The sequence below is a fragment of the Gamsiella multidivaricata genome (assembly GCF_025024155.1).
Source record: "Gamsiella multidivaricata strain RSA 2152 chromosome Unknown BC939scaffold_82, whole genome shotgun sequence".
Lineage (NCBI taxonomy): Eukaryota > Fungi > Mortierellomycota > Mortierellomycetes > Mortierellales > Mortierellaceae > Gamsiella > Gamsiella multidivaricata.
The window spans coordinates 37,669-64,050 of NW_026251790.1; the positions used below are offsets into that span (position 1 = coordinate 37,669).

Genomic DNA, 26,382 nt, shown 5'->3' on the forward strand with positions numbered 1-26,382 from the left:
GGGTATGGATGTCTGGAGGTGCAGCTGTAATGGCATAGGCACGTTAGTGGTCAGACTGGGTATGCTGGAGCCTGAAGGACTCTGATGAGGGTAAAGTTGCCCGAGGACATGCTGATTATGACTCGTCAAGGACGGTATGGATGCTGTTGGAACACCGACTGGCTGGTTAGGCTGCTGTGGCGTATGCTGTTGATATGGTCGCTGCTGCTGCTGCTGCTGATGTTGATCCATCGCCGCGTGTTTTCTAGTCAAAGGAGGTTGCTGATGAGAATGATGGCGTCTGCGAAGGAGTGGAGCTTAATGTTAATTAAAGGGCCAAGCAGCAGTAAAAACAATGGCTGTTGTCCTAAGTGCGACAAAAGTCTACGCGTCGCCATATGTGCCAAGTTACCAGTCGCGAGGTCTCTACGTCTTCTTTTTCGTTGTCGTCTTTCAGGAGCCAGACCGGCAGCGGAGTTGATTGCAGTACAGGCGAGCGATCGTGATGTAATGAAACGCGAGAAGTAAATGGATCAGACGCGTCGCTGGTCATCCGTGGTACACGCGACGTGACGCGTTTTTGTCTCACCATGGATGACCCCACACCATGGTTGGACGCGCCTTGGACCATGTAGACACAGTACATGTCAACCAAATAAAGAGCATCATCATGGATATAAGTACGTTGGACCATGGGCTGCTGTTTTCTTTTTCATCTTTTAATGTGCATGGAAGCAGTTGTTGCACGACCCTCGCTTGAACACATTAGGACTAAACTCTGTGCACTGGCACTCTCGACAAGGGCCCACCTCTGTATCTGCTACATCCGCTGCTTTACTGACGAAGTAATCCTTAGGAATGTAGCCCATGCCTGGAGTAGAAGGCGCTGCCGGCGGCGAGACTCCTGCTATGGGTGCAGTTGTATGATTAAAGACCACGCTCTGTCGAAGTGAATCGCCTCCTGTGCGTCGCGCTCCCGGGGGTGGGGGTGGTGCTCTAGAGCCAATGGGTTTGCTCAACGGCGCTACTCCAGAGGAGGGTCGGATAAGAGGAGGTGTAGCTCGTACTGATGCTATCGCGAGGTTGGCGGGAGCAGTGAGTCCGTTCTGTGCAACTGGCAGTACCTGTGGATTCCTGACAGGTGGTGGGGGAGCGCGTCGTACTGCTGAGGCATGGATGGATACCTCTGGCTCGGGCTCTGGCACCGCATACTCGGGCTCATCAGGGTAGCCGGTCGGCTCTGATGCACGTTCATAATACGCTGCCTCTTCCTCATCTGCATATTGACCACTATTAGATGTCGCTGAGTTGAGTGATCCCTGTCGTTGTCTTCCTGACTCAGTGTCACTGAAAACCTCCTCCACGTAATTCGATGGAAACATGCCCTCGTGCCGCATTCCGCTCGCGTCCACCATCTCGCCCTCCCACCAGCCCTCGTCAATCTCCTCGATGATCCGAACAATATCGCCCTTTTGAAAAGACAGCTCTCCTTCTCCAGTTGCCTCAAAATTGTAAAGAGCCCTCACTTGCTTCTGTGGTCGCACCTGAGGTAGTAATGTCGGTGATGCACTTAGAGCGCAGAATCCACTCGCTCTGCTGCTCCCAGTGCTTCCATTTCTCGAATGCGCTGTTTTTGTGTTGAGGGTAAGATGTGAGGCTGAGCGACCAAGCTCTGGCGCGTTGCGTTGGTTGCCTGGGTGGCGACGCAGATCAGAGATAGATCTTGACTGATCCAGGCGGCGCCCTGTTGTTACAGAATGGACACTGGAGTGGTCATCGGAATGGCCCGAGTGCTCCTCGTCGGGATCGATAGAACTCTGTCTGAAAGATCTAAGCGATTGTCCTGCTGTATGCTTGGTACGTGGTCCGCTTGGGGTTGCGAATGCGCTTTCGAGAATTGCCTCCAGTATCTCGACCGTCTTGCGAGCGAACGCCAGCTGGGCTTCATAGTACATTTTCAGGCTGTGGACGTTTTCATCCTATCAAGCCCAATAGAAATGTCGTGTCAGAACGATGTTCAGTTGTAACCATGCTCACAGAGCAATACACAGTTTTGGAACGTCAGCTTACTTGTGCATCGTTGATGGCTGTCATGACTCCAAGGATACATTCTCGAGTTTCCTCGTACTTTGCTTTTGCGGCCTGCATCTCTTCTTCCCACTCCGGCTTCTCCTTTTTGGCCTTTTGAACCTTGGCCAACTTGGCATCGTAATCTAGTCGCCGTGATTGTAATTTCTTTTGCAGGGTCTAAGGTTTCAAACGCAACACGCTAGTAAGCCCTGGGTTCTTCGGCTTTTTTTTTTTTATTTTTTTCATAAATGGATTGAGCCGTACCTGGTATTCTTTCATTTGAGCCTGCTCCCTCTCTAAGCATTCAATGTACGTGCTCCCGAATCGACTGATCTATTGTTCGCAATAACAAGATGGAGATATTGAATGTTAATCGCGTTCCTTTAGTTGTTCCTTCTTACCGGGAGGGTTTACCTCCCACAATGTATTCTAAAAGAAAAATTAAACGCGAATCTTTCTTCGCTCTTTGCAATAAATGCACGTTGCATAATCTGTTGGATCCTTATGCGCTCCTGACTGAACCAATGACGCTCTGAATGTCTGGCCTTTCCGGTATTATTGGCAATGGTGTTGCAATGCTGAATATCCCATCCTGTGCCAATGGGTCAAGCCGATCTGCATTTGGTCTCATGCTTCTTACCAGTTCGCTTTGCGCCAATCCGATGTTCTGATGTGCTTCCCCCATCTGCAGCAGTGCCTCCCTGTAGGTCGAGTCCTCGCGAAGAGCATGCGCTTGAGTGGACATGCTTATCCCGAACGTCTCGATCGCCAAGCCTTTGTACTTATCGTCGCCTTCGACTCGTTTACCTAATTGCAATATCATATCGGAGAGACAGAAAGACAAGCAAGGAGAGGCGAACAAGGTTTGTCATGTATTTTCTGTTAGATGTTCGGCGCAATATTTAATGAAATTGAGCGGGAAAAAAAATGCAATCGTTCCCAGTTCTATCTCATTCTGGCAAAGCCAGGAGGAAGTACTGACGCCACAGCGAAAGGCACGGAGAAGAAATAGATGGACTCGAGAAAATCACAAGGTACAATAGGAGGATTATCCCACGCTGTTTTTGGGTCTTTTTCTTGCATGGTTGGGTAACGATCCACGATCATTCTTAATGGTGGGTGAGGCAACAGATGTTGAAGGCTGATAACTCATGGTCGACTGGAGTAGGGAGGTGCGGTATGATAATGAGGGCGACTGGAGCGAATGGATAGTAAAATGATCGTGTTTGCCTTGCCGTCGACCGCTTGATGAGAGCATCTTCCCCCCATGGTAGGTGCCCCTGTTCTTGTCATCCACAGTCTATTCAGCAGAGCTTATTGGTGCACCCAACACGGCAATAGTAGTTGGAAAACAATGTGTTGTCGATCTGAAGTGTACTTACTGATAGCTTTCAGGTACGCATGAGAAACCTCACTCAACTTTTCGAGGGCCACTCGCTTGGCCTCAGTCTCGGTCTGAAGAGTCTCGAAGTCCTCGTCCATCCGAGTCCTTTGAGCCTTGCCGATCTTTTCTCCCGTCCACTGTTTTTGCAATTGAAAGGGATATGTCTGGTCTGTCAGCGAACAAGGAGACACTAAACACAAGTGTAGATATTTCGAGCACACACTGTCACACTGTACCTGCTTCAGCTTGCCAATGTTTTTTATCATACTAGGGAGTGTGGGTGATGAATTGAGACTGAAGGGTCAAGAAAAGACGTGCGAAGAGTTCAAGGTGAAATAGTTGTATATATGTTGTTGCTGTTGTTGTTGTTGTTGTTGTTGTTGTTGTTGTTGTTGTTGTTGTTGTTGTTGTTGTTGTTGTGGATGCAAGAGGAGTGAATGAATGAAGAAGCGAATGAATGAAGGTGGGGAAGAAGCAAGTTTTCGAAGCAATGACAACGCTTGGTGCTACACAGCAGTTAGTTTGACTTGGTATTTATATCTTCTCAAGTTGCTTCCATGGGTTGGAGAAGAATGTCATCGGTTCCCGACCCCCCGGTCGTGCTTTATCCTTGCGACACCTCCCCTGAGGGTCCAGGTCGGACAAGACGTATCCCCGCTCGGACCAGGCGCACCCGCGTCCACTGGTTCCACTTTCTCACTCACAATGGCACAACTTACTCTTCCCTATCTGCCTCCATTCCCATCTACGACTTCGCCACCAAATCTGACATTTGGAATGTGTCCATGATCTCATCCACCATCATTCGTTGCGCTAACTATATATAATCCACTATTCTTTATTCACCTTATTATCAACCCATCTCTACAACATAGTCTTTTAACCATGGATAGCCATTGCTCGAACTCCCTTGCTGACCGCTGAGGAGCTCTACATTCGCAAGCGGATTTACTTTTTTTTCGCTTTTCTCGACCGCTCTGGCCGTACGAGTCGATGATAAGCACGACACAACACCAAAGGAGGCACCATGGCTGACAGTATCACTTTAAGGCTGCTGCCGCTGTCAAAGAAAAGGTCCAATAGGATGCTGCCAAAGCTGCCAGAGACAAGAAGTAGAACAGGAACAGGAATAGGAGCAGGAACAAGCAGGAACAAGCAGAAATAGGATCGGAGCCAATGCTGATCCCCAAGTGATCTAATCTGATCTGATCTCTGGGATCGCTTTTTCCCAATATGGCGACACATGTCAGTTAAAAATAAAGGACACCTTGTTCCTCTTGTTTATTGTAAGATGAATGATGAGTGATGAGGATGAGTTGTAGCTTGACAACTGCCTGGTTGCGCCGAGATCTGGATGAATGATCTCTTTGCAAGAAAAAGGTTGACAGCTGCAAACAAGCGTGTTCTTGCACGAGTATTGCATTTATCTTCCCCGTCATGGAGCCATCCGCGGGCTGCTGCCGAGGCGCGACCGTTGGACAGCTTTAAACAACGACAAAGGACTTCGATGTGCGTAATGAAGAAGAGGAGTAATAGGAACCAGGGGCTTTTTATAAGAACATTTTTTGCACAAGTAAGACGTCATGGTAGGATGCGGAATCGCACGATAGATTTGCATCAAATGAAAATGAACTTCTCCCTCCTTGCATCCTGTTTGAGTTCCCTCCACTTCTGTTTGTCATTTATATTCGCGCCGCCCCACAAACAAAGTGCCATTGAATGTCCAAGGGTCTGGCATCAGTATCTACAGCACCATGAGGACCAAGCCTGGAAAGCGACACTATAAGTTCCTCTGCGTCTTCCGGGGCAAGCAAGTCGAGGAGGAACGAGAGGTCTCCAGGTACTGAATCAATCTATCTCTACCTGTCGCGTCTCTCCCTCATCACTCTTTTTGTTTCAGCCTTAAAAGACACTCCCGTACTCAGTCCTATACTGTCTCCTCCCTTTCTTTGCCTGATCTTTGCCAGCGATGAGGAAGAATTTGACATCAAACCCAGACTTCTTTGGCCCGCAGAGGAATCACCTGATGCAGAACAGGACGACACCTGCGACGTCGATAACTATGGCAACACAAAACCAGTCAGTGGTAGCAGCAGCGGTAGCAGTGGTAGTGGCAGCGGTAGCAGTGGTAGTAGCACTCTAGTCCCATCCGAACGCGAGGACGATGGGCGTGAATCTATAGACAAACTCCCGTGCACATCACATCCACCAACACGACTTCAGCACAGGGACAAGCACAAATACAAGGACAAAGCAGAAGTAGAAGTGGAGGCAGAAGTAGAAGTGGAGGCAGAAGTAGAAGTGGAAGCAGATGTAGAAGTGGAGGCACCACTGCAGGACATCGATGTCTCATCTTATCATCCTGCAACACCGCAACCGCGCACGCCTCGCCAACAGACTCCAGAAGCAGCAGAGACTTCAAAAGCATCCCTTCAAGAGATCAGCCGTGGTTATTATTCAGAGATGGTTGCCACAGTGGTGCACGGAGACGATCGCGAGGGTTCATTAGTAACAGCGCACGAAATCAGGAATCCCTTCATTGAAGACCCCGACACGACTACTACTGTCGACTTACAGCTCCAGTCAGAGGAACGAATGCTCCGATATCATGAATCAAGAGGCAAACTTGGCTATGTTATGTACGTTCGTAACTTCATTTCCCGTATCCTGGAATCATTACATTCATCATTCGTTTCGTTCGTGCCATTACTCAGTATTATGGTCAGCTAATATTGTTGTTTTTTTCTATTTCATCCTCAAACAGTCGTGGAAACAAATTCTTAGTATCGCCATCAATATACGAAATGGAATCGCCCACCAACACATTTGGACCGAGGCTATTGTTCCCAAAACCACCATCACCCACCAAAAGGAAGAGCCAAGCATCAAGAAACAGCCATCGTCGGGATAATTGTGCTATTTCATTAACACCCTACGAAACAGATACTCCCGACGTATTCGATCAGTATATCCCACACCCAGAAACACCAACATCACCTATGCCAGAACACCAATCGAGACCGTTTTATTCTCCGGAAACATCTGTGTATCACTATGGCTATGACGATCATGGCGACGATGGCGATGGCGATGGCGGTGGCGGGAGTAGCGCTTATGGAAGTGAAGGAAAACAACCAGAGGAGACGACCAAGTACAGGGAGTATTTCAGCACCGTTAAAAGGAAACCACTTGAGATTCCACGCCCGAATAAGCACGCACTGGAGGAAGATGTTTGTGAGAGAGACGACGACGAGGATGAGGCAGAAGAGAGGGAGGAAGAAGATGAAGGTCATGTTTGCGAGGTCTTTGACGGCTGCTGGGGCAGTAGGAAACATATTGTTGGCGTCTACTACTGGAATGAGGAGGAGCGCGCCGAGCAAGAGGGTCGGATTGACAAACTTCAAATTCTCGACAGATGTGTATGATCTTCTCTCAACGCCTTTTTCCTGCGACCTTTTTCTCTGCTGTACTTTATTGTTCATAATTGTCTACTCTCCTCTCCTTTTCTACATTCATTCTGTAATTTCTTATGCACAATCTGTACATTTGTATACCATCCTCCATTGTATTATTTTTTTTCCTTCACTCTCTCTCTTTTTTTTCTTTCTTTTTTTTTTTTTTTTTCTTGACGCACCTCATCTTCTCATTTTAACAGAAAATTAAACAGCGAATAGCCATGGTAATGACCAGCATGGCTTCCACCAGATCAACCGCAGTTGTATTCAGCATGTAGCATGGCACTATGGAGGACATTCGCTTGCGCTTTATTTATGAAATGCCGAGTGTCAAATGTAAAATGCCAACTATCGACTGCCAACTGTCAAAAGATATGGATGCCATGGATATGAAAAGCCTATACGAGTTATGAATACGTGAACAGAGTGGCAAGGCAAAGACTGCGGATGTTGCTTCAAAAGTCTGTCACCCGACCCTTGAAGGACCAGTCTCCGAATCGGACGGGCTCCCGCTTGGGGCCCCCTACTTCACCCGTAGTCGGGTTAGTATCGCCTTCAAACTCTGTTGGCACCGGAGTCTTTGCGTCGGGATGACTGGTACTCGGTGCGGATTCTGCATTCTTGATCAGTTGTTCGAATTCAGCTTGGTCCTTGGCAGATCCTAGGGGGATGGGGCCTGGCCCTCGGGGACGGATACCCTGGGAATATGATCGGAAGAGAATATTTGCAGCTGAAACGGAGACGGAGGAAGGTACCCTCCGTACGATGGCTGTGAAGGCTGTGGTGGTACTTTTGAGGGTGAGTGAGGTGAGAGTGGTGGTGGTAGCCATGGTTGTTTCGGGGTACTGGAAGGAGTATGGGTGTGAAGACGAGGAATGAGAGAAGCAGTGATGTTGAATGGAAAGGGTGCGATGCGATGCAATGCGGACTGAAAGTGGACTGGGTTTCTATTTGTATTTATGGACCGCTGCCGCCGTCTGCAACCTTTCCCCCCAGATTCCTTCTCTTCCCTCTCTATCCCTCCTCCCTCACTATGCTCGCCTCCTTCAGAACCGCGGCGCCTGCCGCCAAAGGCAAGTCTGGCATCCTCTTCACTCTCCTTCCGAGCTACCATTACATCTCGTTACTGTCGGCTCGACATGGATCGCACTTTGATGTGCTATTATTTCGCACCTCGCTTCGAATATAGAAGCAACACTATCGACTCCCACAAACTCCGCGATCAATTGAACCGTCAACACTAGCCGGAAACACCTCTCTGGCACAGGAACGCAGTTGACTCTCCATAGTTTTCTTGGAAGGATCCTGACCCCAGGGAGCGATCTCTACGCTTGCAACCTATCTGCCCTTGACCCAGATCACGATTTTACCCACGCTTCTCAAACTCTCGATGCTAAACTAACCCCCTACAATCTGTCTCTCAACTGCTTTTCACAGTCGCTCAGCGCATGTTCAGCAGCTCCTCCAAGGCTGCGAACTATGACAAGACCATCAAGAACATGTTGATCAACAAGCAGACCAAGGTTGTCTGCCAGGGATTCACCGGCAAGCAGGTAAAAAAAAAAAAAAAAAGGCGCCATACCAACTGTGGGGGGGAGGTTCGGCGGCGAATCTACAACATACGCGTTCTAGCACTCGATCCCACGACTGAAAAAAAAAATCATATTCTGGGGTCTCAACGAACAATGGGACGATAATGAGCTACTTGTATTTGGCTCAGTGCGTTATGTGCTATGCTATGTGCAGTTTTGCACCGACCACAAAACAGGGCTAGCCGATTATTATTTTACCCTGTGTGACCGATAGTGATAGTGCCTTTGCACGTTTTCTGTTCTCCTCAGTCGGTTTGGTCGCCCCCTCTTTGGCTTTCTGAATGCTTCCCCCAGCCGACCCATTCTGCGCCAGATACCGCATTTGTACCTATAACAGAGTTTAATGATGTCCGTTCCATCGATCTTCGTCGACGAATCCACGGATCAACGACGAATGGGACAAATTGGTCCGTGGAAACACTCTGGCGTGATGAAGAGGGACTGTCTGTAGACTGATGTATAACACAACGTAGTAAGAACATTCGAAGGAGATCGATGCCATACTAATCAAGAAATGTACATGAACCCAACATCCTGCTTTTTGATGAATAGGGTACATTCCACTCCAAGCAAGCGATCGAGTATGGCACCAAAATGGTCGGAGGTGTCTCCCCCAAGAAGGGTGGCCAGACCCACTTGGGACTCCCTGTCTTCAACACAATTGCGGATGCCGCCAAGGAATTGAAGCCCGACGCTTCTGTTATTTATGTTCCTCCTCCTATGGCTGCTGGTGCGATCATGGAAGCGATTGAGGCCGAGATTCCTTTGGTTGTTGCTATCACGGAAGGCATTCCCCAGCAGGACATGGTTCGCGTATGTAATTTCAGGGGACATGAACGGTGAAAGGATTGGACCGAGTGTGTATGAGAGAGAGTGTGTGAAATGAGCCGTTATTGACTATAGGCCCGTGTTTTTTTTTGTGTTTTGTAGGTCGTTAGAGCATTGAAGACTCAGGACAAGACTCGTCTTATTGGGCCAAACTGCCCTGGTATCATTGCTCCTGGTGCCTGCAAGATCGGCATCATGCCCGGCCATATCCACAAGGTCGGAAAGATCGGTATGCTGAGCAATCTTCCCTTAACTCATTTCATTTTTTTTTTCTCTCAAGCAATTGAAGGCCTGTAGATACTCATTATCCTCTGTATTTTTTTTCGAATTGCACCATGCTCAGGTATTGTCTCCCGCTCGGGTACGTTGACATACGAGGCTGTGAACCAAACAACCGAGGTCGGCCTTGGTCAATCCCTCTGCATCGGTATTGGCGGCGACCCCTTCAACGGCACAAACTTTATCGACTGCCTGACACTGTTCCTCGAGGACCCTAACACGGAGGGTATCATCATGATCGGAGAGATCGGAGGCAGTGCTGAGGAGGAGGCGGCCGAGTTCCTGAAGAAGTACAACTTGACACGTGAGAAGCCCAAGCCCGTGGTGTCCTTTATTGCAGGACGTACTGCACCTCCGGGACGCCGTATGGGTCATGCGGGCGCTATTATTGCGGGAGGCAAGGGTGGTGCGGAGGATAAGATCAAGGCACTCGAGAGTGCCGGAGTCGTGGTCTCGCAGAGCCCCGCGAAGCTGGGTGTCTTGATGAGGGCTGAGATGGAGAAGGCTGGCTTGCTTTAACGGTAGGAGGTTTTTTTTTACACAGGGTCATAAATATTAACGATTCGCTTGAGAATGTGGAGTGATACGCGAGGTGTGGGAATGAGGTTGGGAGTGCACGAGCAGCATGGGTTAATAAACGGCGTTTGACGCTGAGACGCATTTTGCGATGATTGTGATTGCCCTACTCTGGTCCCTGAAATGTCGAAATGTTCGCGTTGAAAATAATAAAAAAAGAAGTGGGCCGAGCGGTGTATGCTGATCCAATCCATCCCTCTCGATGGATTGGATACAAGGGATGCAATTTGGATGCCAACATTCTTGTTTGGCATTAGAGGAAATGGCGCGTGGGAGGGAGAACAGCCGACTCTTTCACCTCATTCGGCCCTTTGGCCTGGAGGAGGAGGGATGAAGGGAGTGTGTGGGACACTCTCTCTCACATTCACGCACGATTCGCTAGGCGTGCATGACATATCCAAGGCATCATACCCCCCAAATGCCCATACATAGTATTTACATAGTATAGAGATAGAGATAGAGATATTCATAGTCAATGTTGCACACAACACCCTGCCCGATGCCCTCACTTCCTGCAGTTCTCCCTCCCCCTTGGACCTCAAGGGAAACTTGTCTCGACCAACAGGAATCAGCAATTGGCCCATCTCTCTCTTCCCATTCCTCATTCGCTTTCTCATCGACAACTCAGTCCTCCTCCTCCTCCTCCTCCCTCTCCACATAGCCCTTTTCCTCGCACTTCCTTTTCTTTTCTTTTTCTTGTTGCATCGCACACCTGCTCTCCATCCCCTGCCTCTTCCCCTGCACTCTTCCTTTCTTTAGAAAACCATACACTCTCTCCCTCGAAAGAATATTCTCTTTTTTTTTCTTCTACTTATCACAAACAAGCGCTGCCATCTTTTTCTACTTCTCGTCATCCCTCTCTGTTCCTCTTGAGACACTCTTCAACACCGCACCTTTCGCTCTCCTCGCTTTATCAATTGACAAATGGCACCACCCTCTGCTACGCATCAGTCAAGCCCAACAGCTACTGCCGCTGTCACAGAAACTACCAGCACCGGCAATAACCCCAGTTCTTCCACTCAACCCTCAGCACAACAGCAAAGCAGCAGCAGCAGCAGCACATCTGCCTCTGTTCACCCATTCTCAGATCGCATCCTTGCTGCAGAGCATCGCTTCACGTCCCTGACCCAGAACATTGCACACTTCAGCCCACTCAAGACCCAGCTGGACAGGCACAACATCACCATCGAGCGCCTCGAGAATGAAATAAAAGAAAAGACGGCGCTTCTTCAGTCCTGTCAAAATAAACTGCAAGTACTCTCCCTCCCTACCCATACTTCCCACTCTGTATCTCCTGCCCTCTCTTATTGTCATTGTTACCGTAATGATCGGTTGAAGATTACTGGCTCCATTTGCAGAAATATCTTTTTTCTGCAAAACAAATATCCATTCAATGCTACACACACAATGCACCCACCCCATGGCACTTTGCTTGTTATGAATATCTTATCCCATGCCACTTGGATATTACCGCTAAACAGTTTCTTTTTTCAACAGGAAATCAATGGCGAAGCGCCCACAGAACTCACGGCAAGGCAGCAACATCAGTTTACATGCCTCCGAGGAAGCAGAAACAGAGGCCCTTTTAGCGCAGCAACAGGCCACCAAGGAAATACTCGAGTCCTTGAATGGTCAGCTTTTGGCTGCCAAGATCTTGGTAAGTTTTCCGCTATCACACCTCACACACATCATAGTAACAAGGATTCACAGCCCTGGAGTTTGTTTAATTTTTTTTTTTTTTTTTGTGGATAAGTTCTCTTCGCATGCACAGAAGAATATGAGGACGTGCTGCTGCAGGCGTTGTTTCTCGGAATGAAGAACCGGGACAATAGCAGCTGCATAGAACATGGAAGGCACTATTAGATGTAACATGGGTGTGGGCGCGGACAAAAAGAATACGGGAAGAAAAAAAAAAGAACAATCGCAAGATTTCGATAGATAAGATTCTTGTTTCCTTTGTTTACGCGGTGATCGCTGTGTGGGGATACGCTGGAGATTTTCTTTCATCAGATCAAAATAGCACGCGGAGGTAGATGATCGAGCAAGTGGCTATTGTTGTTGTTGTTGCTGGGGTTTGTGGGCTTTTGACAGAAAAGGGGAATGCTTGTAAAGACTCTCCGGCGCACAGCTGTCCTCCTCAAAGTCGCACACGGCCATAAAGCGTCCAGGAATGCATTTATTTTTTAGTGGATGCGAGTACTCTTGGTGTTCGATTGGCACTGTTCTGAGAAAGATGTTTGGGGACCGCGTTTTGATCTTGTGGAGAAGTTATCTGCCCTTTTTTCATGTGCACAACGGCGATGGCTGCCTGGTGCCCTTATCCTCGCCTTTTTTTTTTCGTTTTCTTTTTTCTTTTTTCTTTTTTCTTTTTTTTTCCCCTCAGCCAATCGGATGCAGACCACCGTTTTTCGTTTAAACTGCATGCGGTTTTTTCATTTTCCATCGCAGGCTTGGCCGCAGCGTCGACTGCTGCCCACAACAGGCTATCCGCCTATTCCTTTCTCCCTTTCCGAATCAAGTACACACGTTGGAGAGGGCTACGAAGAAAGACATGTCCACTTGCTGTGTGGCACAAATAGGAAAATTGGAGACTGCCTTGTGCACATCAAAGGGTGTGTAGATGGATGGTGACCGTATATAGCGCAAATCCCCTGCCGCGTTATTCGTTTACCCATCCTTAGTCCTGTACAGCTTGGGCCCTCTCCCCTTTTATTGTTATCCTAGGGGATGAGAACCCGTAACCTCACGCGTTTTTTATTTATTTATTTATTTATTTATTTATTTATTTATTCGGTTGTTAGTGTATCATATGTAGTACTGACAACTTGTGCTCTACTTTTATCATTTTAGCATATCGGTCTTACTCGACAAGTCGCGCAGTACTTTGAAAGTCGTAGTGAACTTCAAACACTTTTGGAACAGGTACCGTTTCTGCTAGTTTTTTTTTTATTTTTATTTTTTTTATTTTTATTTTTTTTGCTCGCTGACCACGCTGAGGGTAGTCTATGAGCGAGGCGAATGCCTCTGTATTTTTTGCTTTTTGTTTTTTTGCTGCTCAAACCTGCGCAGACCATTCATTTTTCGATGCTCTTTTTTTTTTTTCTCGCTCATGCTCCTGTGCGGCGACCCAATCAACTTGCAGATCTTCTCCGGATCGACTCCCGGTAGGTCAACATATCACAGGACTGTAGAGGCAGGAGGAAGGACTGAACAACCAACGATTTTACAGCGATTGACCTTGATGTATTCGCATCTGCTCAACTATTTGTACCTTTGATAGAGCATCCAAAGGAAGATGCGCTGGAACGGGAACTGGAACAGATCTCTGCTGAAATCGTGAAGGTAACCTGTTTGGTGGCAAAGGAAAAAGATTCAAGGGACCCTGAACCGTTATTTGAATACTACAGATCCATAATCCCTTGCTAACCGTTTCTTTTTCACACTTGTTTTTTTCTGGAACTGCAGGTCAAGGAAGATTTTGCGAATCATCGAGCGGCAAAGAATGAGCTCAAGGAAATTCGACGATATGTGGATATCTGGAACGATGCAGTTGAGAAGCAGGTCGCCTCGAATGCAAAGGGTGTCAGCAAATCGCTCAAGAAGTTTGTCCCCTTCTTTGGACCCAGTAAGTCGCCCTCCCTTGCTCTCGCTCACCATCAACGTCTTTCCTGTTCTGTTCTGGATCTGGACATATTCATTCAGTATCTAGACGAAGTCCGCATGGATCATTTATTTATACAAAACAAAATTGTTATTTGTTCTTACTAGAGCCCCCATCATACACGAAAATCGCCGACAACCATATGGCGAACGCCCGCACGTTTGTCCCAACATTGGAGGACATTGGACTCTTGTCGGACATCAATATGGAGACAATTGCGGACACATCCAGCGAACTCATCATCTACACGGCTCGCTTCCGGGACTCGTACAACGCTCTTTCGCACGAACTGGAGGTCCTTTACAAGCGGAGTCGTGTCCTCAAGAAGAAGAAGAATCAGAGCATAGAGAAATTGTTCGACGAGCGCTGCAAAATCTTCTCGGAGGAACTTCAAGCACATTATCGTAGCGTGGGCGAGAGTCTAGTCAGCGGGTCTGGATCGACTTTGGTGGGCGAAGATGGTGCTGTCACAACTGCTCAGGGCGCGCATCTGTATGGAGCGAATGGTGGCAGTGGCGGCGGAGCAGGATCAGGAGCTCGACTTGCGGTCCATAGACAGCATGTTGAGACAAGTCTCGAATCATATTCCTCAGAAGGATCTTCATTAGGACACAACTCACAGGAGATGCTGTTGGGGGACGAGGAACTACCGTCTTATTTCCAGCATGAACATGAGGCAGAGGCAGAGGCGGCATCGCGGCATAGGCGCACGTTCTCGTTGGGTTCGCCTGCTCATTCATCCTCGGCTTCGTCTTCGCTTTCGCTTCATTCGCCCATGCCCATGCATACGACGGACAGTCCACCAGACTATGTGAGGGATGAGCAGCATGCAGGGCCGAGCTATTCAGCAACAGTGATGACGGCATCAGGATCATCAGTGTCCGGTGCTGCTGGAGAGGATGAAGATGCGCAGTTCTTGGCGTATCATCGGCGATATGATACGCATCGCCGACAGGGCTCTAATGCACGGACAGCAGCAACAACAACAACGACAACAACAGTAGCAGCGAGATCGAGATCGAGAGCGAATACTGCGAATGCGATGGACATGCCTCCAGGATATGAGGAGACCCGGTTCCATAGTGTGGTGGATCCTGTTTAAAAGAAAAGAAAGAAAGAAAGAAAGAAAAAAAAAAAAAAAAAAAAAAAACAGGCAAATGGGATGGAAGACTTGCCCTGGCGGTAGTTTCTCTCAGCATGCCATTTTCGCTATCTTTCTTTCTTTGTCCTTTACATTCCTTTGTCCATGAAAAACTGTAAATATCGTACATGCGCCTCTCCTCCGATTTTCCTTCGCCCATCGTCATTTTTCTCCTGTTGGGTTAGAAAAATTGCTTTTTTTTTTTTCTCGAACACACTCCATAGAGATTTGAAGAAATGAGAGAGCAAAAAAGTCATTAAATAAAAAAAAAAAAAAAAAAAAAAAAAAAAAAAGCGGTCGGTGCCTGAAATGAATGGTTTGCTCCGCGGGGGAGGGGGTGTTTGACTGCATCCAAGAAGGGTAAGGTCAATGCGCGCCCTCCTATTTCCATGTCCACGTCCATGTCCATGCTCGATTTGACCGCTTTTTTAATATCAAAAAGTCGACTGGCGAAGTAGTCGCGCCCTTCTTTTTTTGATCTTGGCTTTTCCTAGCGATAGTATTTACTCCGCTTGGGCCACATCACAGCCCAGGGGGGTAGAAAGTCTCAACAACGACAGTGAAAAAATGAAAAAGTACATTACTTGTAATGCTTTTTTTTTTTACAGGTTACTTTCAATTATCTGCTTTCTCATCCCTCGATGCTGCGGTGGAAGCGGGCTATTACAGAGATGGTGAGGATGAACATACTCCCATTTTAAATACAATTTAGAGATCTACCTATTAAACGTTCCCAATTTTTTTTAATCGCATTCATGCATCGAGGAAAGAGAACTCAAAAAGATCATGTTCTATGCCTCCTACGCCCAAAAAAAAAAAGAGAAAAAAAAAAAAAGGACGCCATGGTGATGTATACAACATGCATCCAAAAAAATATGATATAAAATAAAATAAAATAAAAAAAAAGGGTCTCGGTAATTGGGGTACGTTTGTCTGCCTGGTCTTTCAAGTCGCGAGGCGCACCTATTGATCCTCTATCTCTGGGTACTTTTTTCCGTAGTAACTGGAGAGTGGAGAGAGAGAGAGCATTTTGCATAGAGTGGGGTGTGCGGGAAAAAAAAAAAAAAAAAAAAAAAAAAAAAGTAGGGCCCGATTGTGGATACGCAGCATCTGCCACTATCTAATGGCTGTAGCTTGAAGGTGATGATGATGACGAAAGAATAGCCAGGATGGTACCCTCTAGAGTCACTATTATAGTTTATCTCCATTGGCACTTGCAGATGTAGAGATAAGATCCAAAGAAAAAAAAAATTGATGCTGGCGGCTTCCTGCACGTCTTTCGCATCTCCTTTTCCGTGTCTCTCGTTCTCACTATGAATGAATAAATGAATGAATGAATGAATGAACGAGTGATATGATATGATATGAACGTTATGAGTGTTCTGAATGAGCGAACTTTAGAATAGTGACCATTCGGTCTGAACTATTTCACAGAAGAAAGAGGAGGAGGATAACGGGTGCCTGGATAGAGTTCGTCGCAGTCTTGTGATGAATAAGACCCAACCTTATGTCTCTTTTGCATTTCATCTTCTCGGTGTTTGTCTTCTTTCCCAGTCTTCCTTCTTTCTTCCTCTCCTCCTCCTTCTTTCCTCTCCTCCTCCGCTCTCCTCGACACATTCACGCCACCAACGCCGTCGCCGTACTCCTCCCCATTCCCATCCCTATAAACGCGCTCATCCCCTCCTCCTCCTCTTCTCTCTCTCATTCAATCGCTGCTGATTACACTAGAAAGTATGTCCCCCTCGTTGCCTCCTCCTCCTCGCAAGCTGTCTTCCGGAAACTCGGCCCATTCCTCCTCGTCCAGATACCCAAAAGTCAACCCAAATTCACTCGCCGCCTCAGATCCCTTGTTCGACCGCAACGACGACGACGACGAGGCGCTCGACCTGGCTCTCGCGGAATTGCTCGGCCAATCCCACATCTCGCCACTTCAACGCCATCAACATCTCCCCCAATGCAAACACTATGGCCCAGCTGCTCTTTCATCAGCAGGAGCTCGGCCACTAAGCATCGCCAGTGTCTCCAGTCTCGGCTCAGGATCCTATTCGAGCTTTGGTAGCACCCACAGCCGCAGGGTCTCCCAAGCTTATCTCTCGCCCTTGTCCCCGACTCTCAGCGAACCCTCCAACCCCTCGGGTTCATACTTCAGCACATTGACGGAGGATGATGATGAATGTCCTCAGGACCCAACACTGTCTTCCTCAGCAGCAATAGGCACTTCAGAATACGACATGTCTCTGGCAGCATCCTCATTGCCGTCATGCACCTACTGCTCTAGTGTGAGAAGCAACAGCGTCTGTAGCTCAGGTACACAGGACGACAAGTCCACAAGCGTCTCCTCCAGTCTTCTCGGCGGAGCAGGTCTTGGATTGAGTTCTCCCTCACGCTATCACCACCAGGCGCATCGCGACAGTGTTCACCAGCTCTTCGACAACAATCGATTGGCGGTCCTGAAGGAATATGTGCCCTCGGAGGTGCGACTCCGATTGAGCTATCATCTGGACGAGTGCTGGTTCTTGCACTTTTCACCTTCGGGACAGTACATGGCCTCCACAGGTCTTGATCATTCAATTATCCTTTGGCAAGATTTAGCGGTAAGATATTGTTCTTACTCTTCATTACTTTATTCGACTCTTACTGCTGTGCTACGTTCATACACTCCCTGTATTTTCTTTTAATCTCAAAAAAAAGACTGGCAGAGAGAGATAGGGATATACAGGTGCATTTGGATTGTGTGATGTTGCAGCAGTAGGGGCAAGCAGTGCCATCGTAAGGTGTTGCGGGAAGTGTCGTGGATTGTTTGTGAAAGATGCCGATGGGCGATGGTGATACAGAAGCAAACAAACAAACAAAACAAACGATTATTGCTTCTTTAAATGGATGAATTACCAGACGCACACCACAACCCTTTTATCTCCCATTTCCGTGCACCATTGGACCCCTACGCTCATGTTTGTGCGATAGACTGGAAGGATCCAAAGAAAAGTAGAAGAGCTGCTGGATGAATAGGCCTTTGAGAATTCTGAAAGGAGTTGGTTAGAAGGGATGGCGCTCTTCCGTCTGCAACCCTCCTAATGCAAATAGTAGATGGATAATCTATAAGTTGTTGCGCAACCATTCCTCGGTAGTCATTAAAAAAAAAAAAAAAAAAGAGAACCTGGGAACTCCAATTCCTCCCCCATTTCCTCGAACGGGCCATTTGACTGTGGGCAGACGAGCGGTGTCGGTCATTCAAATTCTCGAGGATGTCGTCTGTTAACGCGAATCTGAAAGACAAAAAAACGCACGCACACACACACACACACACACACACACACAGTTGGCGCTACTACATCCACACCACACAACACCCATCACCCATAGTGGGGGCATTTCATCGTTCGGCTTCGTGGCCAACACACCATATGCATCTAGTCTATCTTGCCCTGTACCCGCCACGTACCTCGCCCGCCTCTTTATTTTCCCAGGGCCTTTGTTTATGATAAAGACATGTATCAATTTCCAGCTTATTGGTTTTTGCCATTGGGCATATCGGCCTAAGCGAGGGGTCCCGTCGTTGAGCTTTTTGTTTACATCTCCGTTCCACCGATAATTTACCCACCAGCCCTTCTTCTTAATAAGACTATAAAAAATGAGTCTGACCAAGAGTCTTGATTATCGTTTCCAGAAGCACTGTTTACATCGGCGCTTGCAGCGCCAAGAGCTTTCTTTTTTAATTTGGCCTTTTTTCTTGTGCATCTTTGTGAGTGTGTGCCCTGTCCGTATTCGTATTCGTGTTCGTGTTTGTGTTCGCGTTGCTGTCCCTTACTTTCGATTGCAGCCAACGAAAAGCGAGGCTGGTGTTGATTGGCACTCTCACTTCACCACACGCCATATGGAACAACATTTGGGACTGGGTGGGAAAAATAAAGGTGTGAAACCATATTGGATCACACCGAGCTATTCAGGGGCTTGGAAACGACATCACAAAAAGCTCAAAGAAAGGCGTGTTATGAAAGGCGTGTTTACCAGGTGCTGGAGAAATCATGTAGTAGTAAAGGGCGGCAGAATAAGGCTAGCACCCGACCATAATTCCTCGGAGCTCACTTCCATGGCTGTCGTCGTGCATGTAGTGGTATGACAAGGGGGATCCTGTGTGTTATACCACGGGCATTGGGACTCATTAGAGTTATGTTGGCACAAGACTATAGGGGAGGGGAAAAGGTGAACATGTGTGCAGAATACAAACGTGAAAACATTTCCTAACGCGCTTCTCTTTACCATGATTCTATAGACGCCAGAACCAACCGCATACAAGACCATCCAGTTCCCACGCACCATCACTCATGTAGAATGGTCGCCCGATAGCAAATATGTACTCGTGAACCTGGGGTTCGATGCATTTAGACCTCAACAGGCCACGGAATTCCATTTGATTGATGTAGCGGTAAGGCCAAGGTGATTTTGTTGTTGTTGTTGTTGTTCTTTCTATATACCGTGGCGCCATGGTTTCTTTTCACCAGCGTGTTTGATAAAATACTGAGAGCATTCACATGTTTTGAGATAATGGACTACGGATGACAAATATTTGTAAACATTCCTGCATGGTCACGTCTTACTGATCCTCTATGGCTCCAATTGCATGCGTCCTCCTTAGGCTGGCGAGGTTATTCTTAAGCGGAAACACAGAGATGGACCACGAGATATCCCTGTCAACGCCATCGGTTGGATGACAGACTCGAAGCGATTCATAACAGCGCCTAGAGATGGTTTGGTCTACATTTGGGTAAGAACAGCTGAAAAAAAATGAAACCCTCCCCTATTATGACTTTTGATCTCCTCTAGTCTTCTTAGTAACCCTGTCCGCATCTTGGCTCGGATCATTGTTTGGCGGATTAAATTCTAAGACCGTTTTCTGCTGTTCTTTTGCAATAGAACTTGGAAGGCGAGGTCGTTCAGGAGTTGGATATGGATAAAACTGTCGATATCATGTACATGGTCCCAGGAGAGAATAAGGCCGTCATCACCAGCGACAACAAGGTCGAAGTCATTTCTTTTGAGGGGGAAGAGTCCAAGTGAGTTTAAAGCAAATTGGTTTTTATGTTCAAAGCCAGCAATGAAAGTCTATAAGGGCATTCATGTTAATCTAATGACTTGTTGTTTTGCTTCCGCGACTAGATATGTGGCCATGGTGGAGGAGAGACCAACTGTCATGAGCGTCTCGCCCGACGGCTCATACCTCTCCATTTCTATCAAGGTAAGGCAGCAGAATCTCGTTCACAACTACTCTTATTTCAAAAACAGAGCCGTCTCTAATCACTCTGAAAAACATTTATTTTGCTGTCTTCTGACAAATAGAGCGATGTGGATTTATGCCGACCAGCTCAGATTCTCATATACGATTTCCGAACGCTGACCTTCCTGAGGGCTTTGGAGGCAGATTCATACGTGAATGAGCGGTTTATTATCATGCCAGCGTTCCTGGGACCGAACAAGGAGATCCTCTGTGCAGGATCCGAGAACGGCAAGCTGCATTTCTGGGATGTCGAGACGGGCGAGGCCATTGCGATGTTGGAGGAGCACTCTAAGCATTGTGGATGGTCGGCTATGCATCCGACGATGCCTGGTTTAATGGCCTCCTGCAGTGATGATAATCAGATTATCATGTAAGTTTTCATTGATTCTGTTGAGTTTGTGTTCTCAGGAGAAAGAATTTCACAGAGAAGGCGGGAGATAGAGGCTCTGTACTGTCGATGCATTGTCTTGCATTGTCTTGCGTTCAGACTGCTGTGCTTTGGTTTTTTTCCACTAGTTTCCTGCATGAATTCAATGCTAACTTTTATTCGGTGTCTGTGTGCTTCTTTTTTTTTTTTTTTTGGAATATAGTTGGACCACAAAAGACTTGAGCAGAGCGCTTCAGGACGAGGACGAGAAGTGGATGGAGAGCAGGCGTGAGGAGCTTCCGCACATCGATATCAAGAAGGGGTGGTAAAACTCTGCACCAACAACAAAAGACGATAGACCATGTATCACAGAAAGGAAGACCACTCGCGCGCTTTCATTTATTTTGTTTATTTTGTTGGGTCCCCTCGATTTTTTTGGAGGTCATGCAAAACGTGTACACCAAGAAAAAGAAGACAAAGGGACATCGCAAAGGAAACGCGACATATGTATCTTTTTAATGCAAAAAGGAAAAGAAACTTGTACATAAAGAAAAAAAAAAAAAACTTGTAACATCAAAATAAAGAAACCGACTAAACAAACCATAGCCCGACGCGCTGCAAATTGTGGTTTTATAGTTTGTAGAAAAAAAAAAAGGCCTTACAAATATTCTGCAGTGGAGCAAATGCCCCTTCCCCCCCCCCCCCCCCCCCCCAGATATATCAGCCACAGCCCTGCGACGGTCCAGAAACAGAAATGAATCTTCCATTCCTGGACAACAACACGACGTCGCGTCTTCTCTTCCTTTTTTTTTTTTTCTCCTTGGCTTTCGCCATCTCTCGTCATTTAAAGTTCCTGTTTTGAGATGTTTCTTTTTAATTTTATTATTAATATTACTATTGGAATTATCTTTTGCATCCTGTCTGTAGCGCTCTGCTTTCTGTTCTGAACAGAATTATGTAATCATAATAATAATAATAATAAAAAAAAAAGGACGTTCCTCCCTCTTGGATCCGTGTGCTCGCGATGGGGACATGCGTTCTTATTTCGCGGCTTCCTCGGCAGGCTTGGGCGCAGAAGCAGAAGCAGCACCTGTTTTTTTTTTTTTTTTTTTTGTATGTGTGTGTGCGTGTGTGTGTGGAATAATCGAGTATTAGAAAGAGAGAAAATAAAAAAATAAAAAAAGAGAGGCAATGGAAAAGCCTGAGATCAGCAGGTTTGTTTTACACTTTTTTTTTTTTGGGGGGGGGGGGGGGCCTTTTTCAGACGATAGGGGTGGAGAGGGTGGAGACATGTTCAAGCAAAGGAGATGCGGGGTGGTTTTGAATGAGGCAAGCAGAAGAACCTTCACGGGGGCACTCGCAGCGCTGGCTCTCGGGGACGTCCTTCATGACTATCGGAGATGTGGGATTTCGAGTTTTTATATTAATAAAAGATCGTTGTTGTTGTTTTTTATCCTTTGTTCACTCGCTCGCTTTGTCAACTTCAGATCTACGCTTTTGAAGAAGGGACAAAGGGAGCGGGAAAAAAAAAAAGATCTTTCGTTACCTTGAGAGACGTGCTGTTGATGTTTTCGGAGGAGGGAAAAAAGGGCCGAGTGAAAAAAAAGAAAAAAAGTGCGTTTTTTTTTTTTTTGTTGGTTAAAATATCCCTTTTCGACAGCCGGTGAAGAACATCCACATATTCGAGCTCATCCAGATGCTACTACGGTACCATGCCGCAACCTTTCCAGGTCTAGTTGGTTGATTCATATACATGGATAATGAAAAGAAAGAAAAGAAAGAAAAGAAAGAAAGAAAGAAGTGTCAGTTATCTTTTTTTGCTTTTCCTCTCCTCCTCTCTGTGAGAAAGCGATACCACGCCAAGCAGGAACAGGATGTGTGTCTCAAATTTACCGTCTTCGAGCATTTGTCGCACTTGACAGCGAAACACATTTTTGTCAAAGGTGGGAAGAAAGGAGAGCGGGTTGTTGTTGCTGTTGTTGCTGTTGCTTTTGTTGGAGTCTACTGGCTCGAGAAAATGGTGCTGCGATGAATGGTACACAAAGATGTGCGCATGTGGGAGGGTTTTTATACTCCCGGAAACAAAAAAAAAATGGAGAGAGAATGAGACATGTGACCTAATATACGGACCTTCCCCTTTCGGTCAAACTAAGCTGTGTATTTTCGTTCGATCAAAAGTCAAAACATGGACGCGCGTACTCTTTTTTCTTCCCGCCGTCGTCGTCATTATCATCGAGAGCCTTTATGGCTCCCGAAACCTCATGTTCCGTGTCTAATGTCCTCCTTGCCACCCCCTCCTGCCTAGGATTCTCGATCCACGATCACTCCACCTCCACAAAGCAGATTTTCGAGACAACCGTTGCATATCATAAGCAAAATACTGTATTATACAATTAGGTTTTTTTTAAGGGAAAAACTATTACATAGTGCAAGGATCTACACTGAATCTCGTCGTCGATGACCACGATGCATAATGTCCCGCGTCAACGTCTTGCCATACGTCCGGCGCTTCAGGAACTGACCAACGTTCTCAATCACGAACCCATGGCTGTTCGTCCGGCCATGCGTCGGCTTCGACACCTCCAGCAGCTTCTGCTTCATGTGGTCTCGATAAGAATACCGTGGGTATGTTGGCAGCGGGGGCAACGGCACCATCGGAGGTGGGCAATCCGCAATGTTCACGCTACGGTTAAGGTCCATGCTACCCCGTCCAGGGAACATCGCACCGGAGTTGTTGAACTTCGGTGACCGGGATACAGTAAAGGAATGACGATAACCGAGCGAAGGCGAGGATGATGGGGTGAGCGGGAGTGGACGCGTGGGCGCGCTTGGTCGGAACCTCTCCATCGAAATTCGTTCCGGCGACCGGCCAAGGCCAGTCAGTCCAAGGCCGATGCCACCGGAAGTGCTGCTGATGGACATGGCGGGCTGCGCAGCAAAGTAGTCGTCGATCAGGCTGCTGCTGGAGATGCTGCTGGTTCGGTCCGCTGGCTTGCCGCCATGCGAATAAGACTGTTGCGGTTGATGGTGCAAAGGATGAGACAGCGGCGTGGTACCTGCACTCCGCCTTGCCCCGCTTTTCAAAAAGTTCTTCATCAGCACAGCAGTCGACATATCGGGCGTTCCGACTGGGGTCATCATCTTTGAAAGCGATGCCGATCGAGATTCGCGTCTAGGCCCCACAGACGACTGGAGTTCGACGTACTTGATCATGTCCTCACCCAGCTGCTCGAACTCTGACTCCTGGCCCTCGTCATCATCGCTGTCATCCTCAACGTCGCCGTCATCATCCTCAGAGCTGTGGTAGCCTCCAGCGCTCTCATGGAAAAGATTAGACCGATCGTCGCCACAGTCCAGGGCCCTCCTTCCGTTCCTTTCAACGCTCGCGTTGATCTCTGCAAGGTTTGAATGGTTAACTGTCGAGCGATCGCTATTGCCATCGAACACTTGCTCTGCCTGCATCAGACTTTGCATGTCCAACTTGAGCGTGCCAGGACGAGAGGTCTCCTTGAACTGCAAAGGTTCAACGGTTCTTGATCCCTGGTCCAAAGAGACCTTGCTTGGAGAGCCGGTCGAGGAACGAGTCGCTCGGATGTGTTCTCTGCTTGATCTTCCCACGACGGTGTTCTGCTCCAGGCACTTGGATCCGTTGCGGAGCAAATCCTGGGTGGTGAGCAGTATCCGCTGGTAGACCTCATCTGACTCTTTGAAGGACCAGTTCTCAATCACCTCATCTGGACACATGTCGATATCGACCTTGATGTCGTTTTCGCGACATACAAATTCCATGCTAAATTGAGAGATATATTAAAACCTTGGGCGTTAGATCTTCTTTTGCTCTAATCGAGAGCGATATGCAAGTAAAATATTGAGCCCTAAAAAAAAAAAAAAAAAAAAACGAAGTGAACATGGACTTACGCCTGAAGTTGCATTTGCAGTTCCAGCAGCATCTTGTCCCTGTGCGAGACTACCCGATGTAGCGTCTCCTTCTCGCCCTTCAGGTTGGCATTTTCAATTTGGAGTTCAATAATCTAGTTACAAAAAAAAGAAAGACCACAACATTAAATTTCTAGCGTTTGCGCACAAAAAAAGATCATGTCAGCGCGTATCGCGTAATGCTCTGCGTTCTTACCTTGGCATAGAGGCCACATTCTCGTTGACGATGCTCTTCTTCTTCGCGCTTCATTTCCCGCTTGACATACTCGGGGAACTCGAGTGGAGGAGGACATTGGCAACGTACGATGACGGTCGGTGCGTTCGTCATGTGCATTTCCTTGCCCATGTTGGCCTGCATAGTCGAGACGTTCTCTTTCGTCAGGGGGGATATGATACCGAGGGACTCTATTACTGGAGATGTCGCCCTCATGGCTGTCCCTGTTGTTGTGCCCGTAGTCTTGATTGCATCCGTCAACGAGAGCGGCTTTATTGCCGAGGCTCTGCGAAGGTCAGCGATAGATGGTCGCCTCGTAAGTTGTTTCCGTTGATGGCCTGGCTTTGATATCGTGCACGCTGCTGTTGGTATTGATGCCTCTGTGCCGGTCGGTGGGGTAGCAACCATGCTGGGCATGGTCGGGGTGGCGGCGATCGTTGGTGTTGAAGAGATGGATGAGGAGGACGAGATTGAGAGAAGAGACTCGCTGCTGCTAGACCGAGTCATGTAGCATGCAGAGTCAATGCCCGCATTGGCTCGGTTTCTGGCACGTGTTTTCGGGGCTGTCTGGGGCGATATTACTGACCCTGGGGCCCCTATTGAGGTCACAGGCGATGTTACGGAGAGTGTTGCAGAGGATGCATTTTGGGGTATTTGTGCAGGGTGTTGGTTTGAGGATGGTACGACGGATGGGAAATTAGAGGTCTTTTGTGCAACTGTTGTTGCTGCTGTGCTGTGGCCGTTAGCGGAGCTGGGCTTAGTCACTATTGAAGGTGGTTTGATGGCGCTAGATTTTTGGGTTCGGGCGATGGGTTTAGCAATCATCGAGGCTTGGCCACTGCCGCTGCTGGGGCCCGTTATTGATGTGGAGGATGGGGTTCTGGTGTGGTGGTGTTGCTGGTTTGTGCCATCGCCAAGTCTGCCTGGAGACGTTACGCGGGGTGAGGGTGAGGGATACATCCGTGTGGAGGTGGAGGGCCGTGCAATATGTGAGGAGGCAAGTGTGCTGTCGTTCCTGTCGGCATTCAGACGAGACATGCTGTTGGTAGATCGCAATGTCGACATCTCTTTTGTGGTGAGGTGATGAGGTGTTCCGCTGAAGGCCCTTTGAGTGGGAATATAAGAGGTGCCGCCAGACATGGTGGGAAGAGAGGGCCTCCGTAGTTTCTGTTCCCTGGCGAGTGCGAGTGCTGTGAGGTTGCTATTGTTGCTAATGCTGCCGCCAGCAATGGATGATTTTTTGCTTGTCGTGCCAGCACGCGTAGCGATGGTAGCCAGGGGAGATGAAGGAGATGAAGGGGATGAAGGAGAAGAAGAAGAAGGTGGGGGACAGACTAGCGTGCTGGAGCGGGCTCGATTAGGGATTCTGCTGAGGGCCATGGTCCTTTTATAAATATGCGGTATATTTTTGTAGAACCTGGTGAGCGCGCTTGCGTGCTTTTTTAGTCGAACAGCAGGAACGTGGTGTAGGGAGCTGCTAGGCGTGGAATAAACTGAGCAGGAAACAGAGGAATCGAGATAATAAAGAGAAATAGAGATGAGCGAGTTAGTGTCAATCGCGACTGAACGGGTCCACATCCGTAACGACTTTTTTTTGCATAGATTGAGTTAGCAGCGGTGCTCCC

The 26,382-nt window shown here is 47.7% G+C and overlaps 11 protein-coding genes across 11 annotated transcripts; 6 read left to right on the forward strand and 5 right to left on the reverse strand.

Moving 5' to 3' along the window:
- Positions 1 to 138: 138 nt before the first annotated feature.
- On the forward strand, positions 139 to 513 carry BC939DRAFT_464241 (uncharacterized protein). Its single transcript, XM_051557352.1, has one exon. It carries the CDS (start codon positions 184 to 186, stop codon positions 505 to 507), a length of 324 nt encoding a protein of 107 aa, XP_051408001.1. The 5' UTR covers positions 139 to 183; the 3' UTR covers positions 508 to 513.
- Positions 514 to 681: 168 nt separating this feature from the next.
- BC939DRAFT_532335 (uncharacterized protein) lies at positions 682 to 3,853 on the reverse strand. The gene is made up of 6 exons (XM_051561650.1): positions 3,670 to 3,853; positions 3,432 to 3,570; positions 2,690 to 2,856; positions 2,314 to 2,382; positions 2,050 to 2,226; positions 682 to 1,958 (listed from the first exon to the last, which is right to left on the reverse strand). Exons 1-6 carry the CDS (start codon positions 3,697 to 3,699, stop codon positions 699 to 701), a joined length of 1,842 nt encoding a protein of 613 aa, XP_051408002.1. The 5' UTR covers positions 3,700 to 3,853; the 3' UTR covers positions 682 to 698.
- A 395-nt stretch (positions 3,854 to 4,248) lies between these two features.
- Positions 4,249 to 4,942, reverse strand: BC939DRAFT_464248 (uncharacterized protein). The gene has a single exon (XM_051557353.1). The coding sequence runs from the start codon at positions 4,676 to 4,678 to the stop codon at positions 4,382 to 4,384; it is 297 nt and encodes a 98-aa protein (XP_051408003.1). The 5' UTR covers positions 4,679 to 4,942; the 3' UTR covers positions 4,249 to 4,381.
- Positions 4,943 to 5,096: 154 nt separating this feature from the next.
- BC939DRAFT_464251 (uncharacterized protein) lies at positions 5,097 to 7,025 on the forward strand. The gene is made up of 3 exons (XM_051557354.1): positions 5,097 to 5,273; positions 5,401 to 6,072; positions 6,198 to 7,025. The coding sequence occupies exons 1-3, from the start codon at positions 5,188 to 5,190 to the stop codon at positions 6,856 to 6,858; spliced, it is 1,419 nt and encodes a 472-aa protein (XP_051408004.1). The 5' UTR covers positions 5,097 to 5,187; the 3' UTR covers positions 6,859 to 7,025.
- A 37-nt stretch (positions 7,026 to 7,062) lies between these two features.
- Positions 7,063 to 7,880, reverse strand: BC939DRAFT_464252 (uncharacterized protein). The gene has a single exon (XM_051557355.1). The coding sequence runs from the start codon at positions 7,716 to 7,718 to the stop codon at positions 7,344 to 7,346; it is 375 nt and encodes a 124-aa protein (XP_051408005.1). The 5' UTR covers positions 7,719 to 7,880; the 3' UTR covers positions 7,063 to 7,343.
- Position 7,881: 1 nt separating this feature from the next.
- BC939DRAFT_464253 (succinyl-CoA synthetase-like protein) lies at positions 7,882 to 10,257 on the forward strand. The gene is made up of 5 exons (XM_051557356.1): positions 7,882 to 7,961; positions 8,326 to 8,441; positions 9,033 to 9,293; positions 9,411 to 9,537; positions 9,652 to 10,257. The coding sequence occupies exons 1-5, from the start codon at positions 7,922 to 7,924 to the stop codon at positions 10,104 to 10,106; spliced, it is 999 nt and encodes a 332-aa protein (XP_051408006.1). The 5' UTR covers positions 7,882 to 7,921; the 3' UTR covers positions 10,107 to 10,257.
- A 698-nt stretch (positions 10,258 to 10,955) lies between these two features.
- Positions 10,956 to 12,180, forward strand: BC939DRAFT_309684 (uncharacterized protein). The gene is made up of 2 exons (XM_051551448.1): positions 10,956 to 11,820; positions 11,917 to 12,180. The coding sequence occupies exons 1-2, from the start codon at positions 11,088 to 11,090 to the stop codon at positions 12,024 to 12,026; spliced, it is 843 nt and encodes a 280-aa protein (XP_051408007.1). The 5' UTR covers positions 10,956 to 11,087; the 3' UTR covers positions 12,027 to 12,180.
- A 1,395-nt stretch (positions 12,181 to 13,575) lies between these two features.
- Positions 13,576 to 14,990, forward strand: BC939DRAFT_309695 (uncharacterized protein). Its single transcript, XM_051551449.1, has 2 exons — positions 13,576 to 13,788; positions 13,932 to 14,990. Exon 2 carries the CDS (start codon positions 13,967 to 13,969, stop codon positions 14,924 to 14,926), a length of 960 nt encoding a protein of 319 aa, XP_051408008.1. The 5' UTR covers positions 13,576 to 13,788; positions 13,932 to 13,966; the 3' UTR covers positions 14,927 to 14,990.
- A 1,429-nt stretch (positions 14,991 to 16,419) lies between these two features.
- On the forward strand, positions 16,420 to 21,192 carry BC939DRAFT_464266 (WD40-repeat-containing domain protein). The gene is made up of 7 exons (XM_051557357.1): positions 16,420 to 17,559; positions 19,239 to 19,391; positions 19,602 to 19,730; positions 19,880 to 20,019; positions 20,123 to 20,201; positions 20,303 to 20,610; positions 20,831 to 21,192. The coding sequence occupies exons 1-7, from the start codon at positions 16,699 to 16,701 to the stop codon at positions 20,934 to 20,936; spliced, it is 1,776 nt and encodes a 591-aa protein (XP_051408009.1). The 5' UTR covers positions 16,420 to 16,698; the 3' UTR covers positions 20,937 to 21,192.
- A 275-nt stretch (positions 21,193 to 21,467) lies between these two features.
- On the reverse strand, positions 21,468 to 22,637 carry BC939DRAFT_464271 (uncharacterized protein). Its single transcript, XM_051557358.1, has 5 exons — positions 22,501 to 22,637; positions 22,319 to 22,339; positions 22,154 to 22,166; positions 21,951 to 21,998; positions 21,468 to 21,697 (listed from the first exon to the last, which is right to left on the reverse strand). Exons 1-5 carry the CDS (start codon positions 22,537 to 22,539, stop codon positions 21,648 to 21,650), a joined length of 171 nt encoding a protein of 56 aa, XP_051408010.1. The 5' UTR covers positions 22,540 to 22,637; the 3' UTR covers positions 21,468 to 21,647.
- A 500-nt stretch (positions 22,638 to 23,137) lies between these two features.
- BC939DRAFT_480732 (uncharacterized protein) lies at positions 23,138 to 25,897 on the reverse strand (the record flags this gene model as incomplete). Its single annotated transcript, XM_051558961.1, has 5 exons — positions 23,138 to 23,290; positions 23,365 to 24,397; positions 24,526 to 24,638; positions 24,740 to 24,895; positions 25,340 to 25,897. The coding sequence occupies 5 exons, from the start codon at positions 25,895 to 25,897 to the stop codon at positions 23,138 to 23,140; spliced, it is 2,013 nt and encodes a 670-aa protein (XP_051408011.1).
- Positions 25,898 to 26,382: the final 485 nt, after the last annotated feature.

Bases quoted from the DNA above. Each gene is read 5' to 3' on its own strand.
- BC939DRAFT_464248 (XM_051557353.1), bottom strand. From the start codon at position 4,678: ATGTGTCGCCATATTGGGAAAAAGCGATCCCAGAGATCAGATCAGATT.
- BC939DRAFT_532335 (XM_051561650.1), bottom strand. From the start codon at position 3,699: ATGATAAAAAACATTGGCAAGCTGAAGCAG. The intron at 3,571-3,669 runs GTACAGTGTGAC...TTGCAAAAACAG, and splicing joins ACATTGGCAAGCTGAAGCAG to TGGACGGGAGAAAAGATCGG. The intron at 2,857-3,431 runs GTAAGTACACTT...TATTGCAATTAG, and splicing joins TGCGTACCTGAAAGCTATCA to GTAAACGAGTCGAAGGCGAC.
- BC939DRAFT_464266 (XM_051557357.1), top strand. From the start codon at position 16,699: ATGTCCCCCTCGTTGCCTCCTCCTCCTCGCAAGCTGTCTTCCGGAAAC. The intron at 19,392-19,601 runs GTAAGGCCAAGG...CGTCCTCCTTAG, and splicing joins TCCATTTGATTGATGTAGCG to GCTGGCGAGGTTATTCTTAA. The intron at 20,202-20,302 runs GTAAGGCAGCAG...TCTGACAAATAG, and splicing joins ACCTCTCCATTTCTATCAAG to AGCGATGTGGATTTATGCCG.
- BC939DRAFT_464252 (XM_051557355.1), bottom strand. From the start codon at position 7,718: ATGGCTACCACCACCACTCTCACCTCACTCACCCTCAAAAGTACCACC.
- BC939DRAFT_464251 (XM_051557354.1), top strand. From the start codon at position 5,188: ATGAGGACCAAGCCTGGAAAGCGACACTATAAGTTCCTCTGCGTCTTC. The intron at 5,274-5,400 runs GTACTGAATCAA...GATCTTTGCCAG, and splicing joins GAGGAACGAGAGGTCTCCAG to CGATGAGGAAGAATTTGACA. The intron at 6,073-6,197 runs GTACGTTCGTAA...ATCCTCAAACAG, and splicing joins GGCAAACTTGGCTATGTTAT to TCGTGGAAACAAATTCTTAG.
- BC939DRAFT_464253 (XM_051557356.1), top strand. From the start codon at position 7,922: ATGCTCGCCTCCTTCAGAACCGCGGCGCCTGCCGCCAAAG. The intron at 8,442-9,032 runs GTAAAAAAAAAA...TTTGATGAATAG, and splicing joins AGGGATTCACCGGCAAGCAG to GGTACATTCCACTCCAAGCA. The intron at 9,538-9,651 runs GTATGCTGAGCA...CACCATGCTCAG, and splicing joins CCACAAGGTCGGAAAGATCG to GTATTGTCTCCCGCTCGGGT.
- BC939DRAFT_309695 (XM_051551449.1), top strand. From the start codon at position 13,967: ATGGCGAACGCCCGCACGTTTGTCCCAACATTGGAGGACATTGGACTC.
- BC939DRAFT_464271 (XM_051557358.1), bottom strand. From the start codon at position 22,539: ATGTGTTTCGCTGTCAAGTGCGACAAATGCTCGAAGACG. The intron at 22,340-22,500 runs GTAAATTTGAGA...TCAACCAACTAG, and splicing joins GCGACAAATGCTCGAAGACG to ACCTGGAAAGGTTGCGGCAT. The intron at 21,698-21,950 runs GTTCTTCTGCTT...AAAAAAAAACAG, and splicing joins CTGCGAGTGCCCCCGTGAAG to GTGCTGCTTCTGCTTCTGCG.
- BC939DRAFT_464241 (XM_051557352.1), top strand. From the start codon at position 184: ATGCTGTTGATATGGTCGCTGCTGCTGCTGCTGCTGATGTTGATCCAT.
- BC939DRAFT_309684 (XM_051551448.1), top strand. From the start codon at position 11,088: ATGGCACCACCCTCTGCTACGCATCAGTCAAGCCCAACAGCTACTGCC. The intron at 11,821-11,916 runs GTAAGTTTTCCG...TTTGTGGATAAG, and splicing joins TTTTGGCTGCCAAGATCTTG to TTCTCTTCGCATGCACAGAA.